At 37.7% G+C, this 1017-nt stretch overlaps 1 protein-coding gene across 1 annotated transcript in view; it reads right to left on the reverse strand.

Moving 5' to 3' along the window:
- Positions 1 to 1017, reverse strand: part of LOC106102639 (zinc finger protein 112-like) — a 5376-nt gene that overhangs the window by 209 nt on the left and 4150 nt on the right. The window contains exon 6 of the mRNA XM_013282179.1: positions 1 to 116. Within this exon, the coding sequence (XP_013137633.1) occupies positions 1 to 116 (116 nt within the window). The remainder of the gene's footprint in view (positions 117 to 1017) is intronic.

A 1017-nucleotide genomic window follows, 5' to 3' on the forward strand; every position in this document is an offset into this window, starting at 1 on the left:
CAGGTCGATGTACCCGCAGCCGCCGCCCCCCAGCCCGCTGTTGAACTCGGGCCCGTACTCGCGCGGGAAGTCGCCCGGCGACGAGCTCTCCCGCACCAGGCACTCCTCTATGGATTCTACCACAAACCACTCCTATCAAACATCTTGGCGACAAAATTAACCAGACAATATGACTTTCGATTAGCGATATCACTAGAAAAATCTATAAAATGTGCAAGAATAAATATGTCACAAGCACGTGACATATTCAAAGTTATTGTCAGTTACATCCATTTTTGAATTATCAATCTTCAATAGCAATAATCGAATTTAATATTGTTTAGAGGTCTGTGAAGAATGGACTATGAACACATAAAAGTAATCCAACTACATCCGCTAATTTCTGACAATTATAAACTGCTCCTGTGCAAGCAAAACTTTAACTATTTGGCACAAAATAGATTTAAAACTATGGCAATTGACTGAACTGAATATGTGTAACGGATTTAAGAGAATAGAGGTCTATAAAAAATTAGATTTGAGCATAAAACGTTAACATCCAATACTTTTTACGTCGCTATCCTCATCCAGCTGTCTGCACTATTATTTTCAACTACATGTTCCCGTGCGGTTTCATCCGCATGAAATTATAAAAACTTTATTTTGTTGTTTTCATTTGTTAAATTTAAATTGCAAATGGCAAAATCAATAACCTTACTTCCTTAATGTTGGCAGCTTGTAGTTTATGGTCTCTTTCCCTCATGAACATATTTTTCCAATTTATTTACCCCCTAAGTATAATAGCGTGAAAATATATAGCCTAAGGCGTGTCGTTAGTGTAGAACTTTTTATTAAAGAAAGAATTATTAAAAAATGTGCTGTGATTGCTGACATCTTACGCCACAAAGTAGTGTGTGTTTACGCTTTATTATATAAATATAGATTTTTTTTTTATAACAAAAGGTGGCAAACGAGCAAGCGCCCACCTGAACCCGCCAAAATGGCGAAGCGACCGCTGCCCATAGACATCCGCAATTG

This window comes from Papilio polytes, unplaced genomic scaffold (genome assembly GCF_000836215.1).
Source record: "Papilio polytes unplaced genomic scaffold, Ppol_1.0 DF823912.1, whole genome shotgun sequence".
In the NCBI taxonomy this organism is placed as follows: Eukaryota; Metazoa; Arthropoda; class Insecta; order Lepidoptera; family Papilionidae; genus Papilio; species Papilio polytes.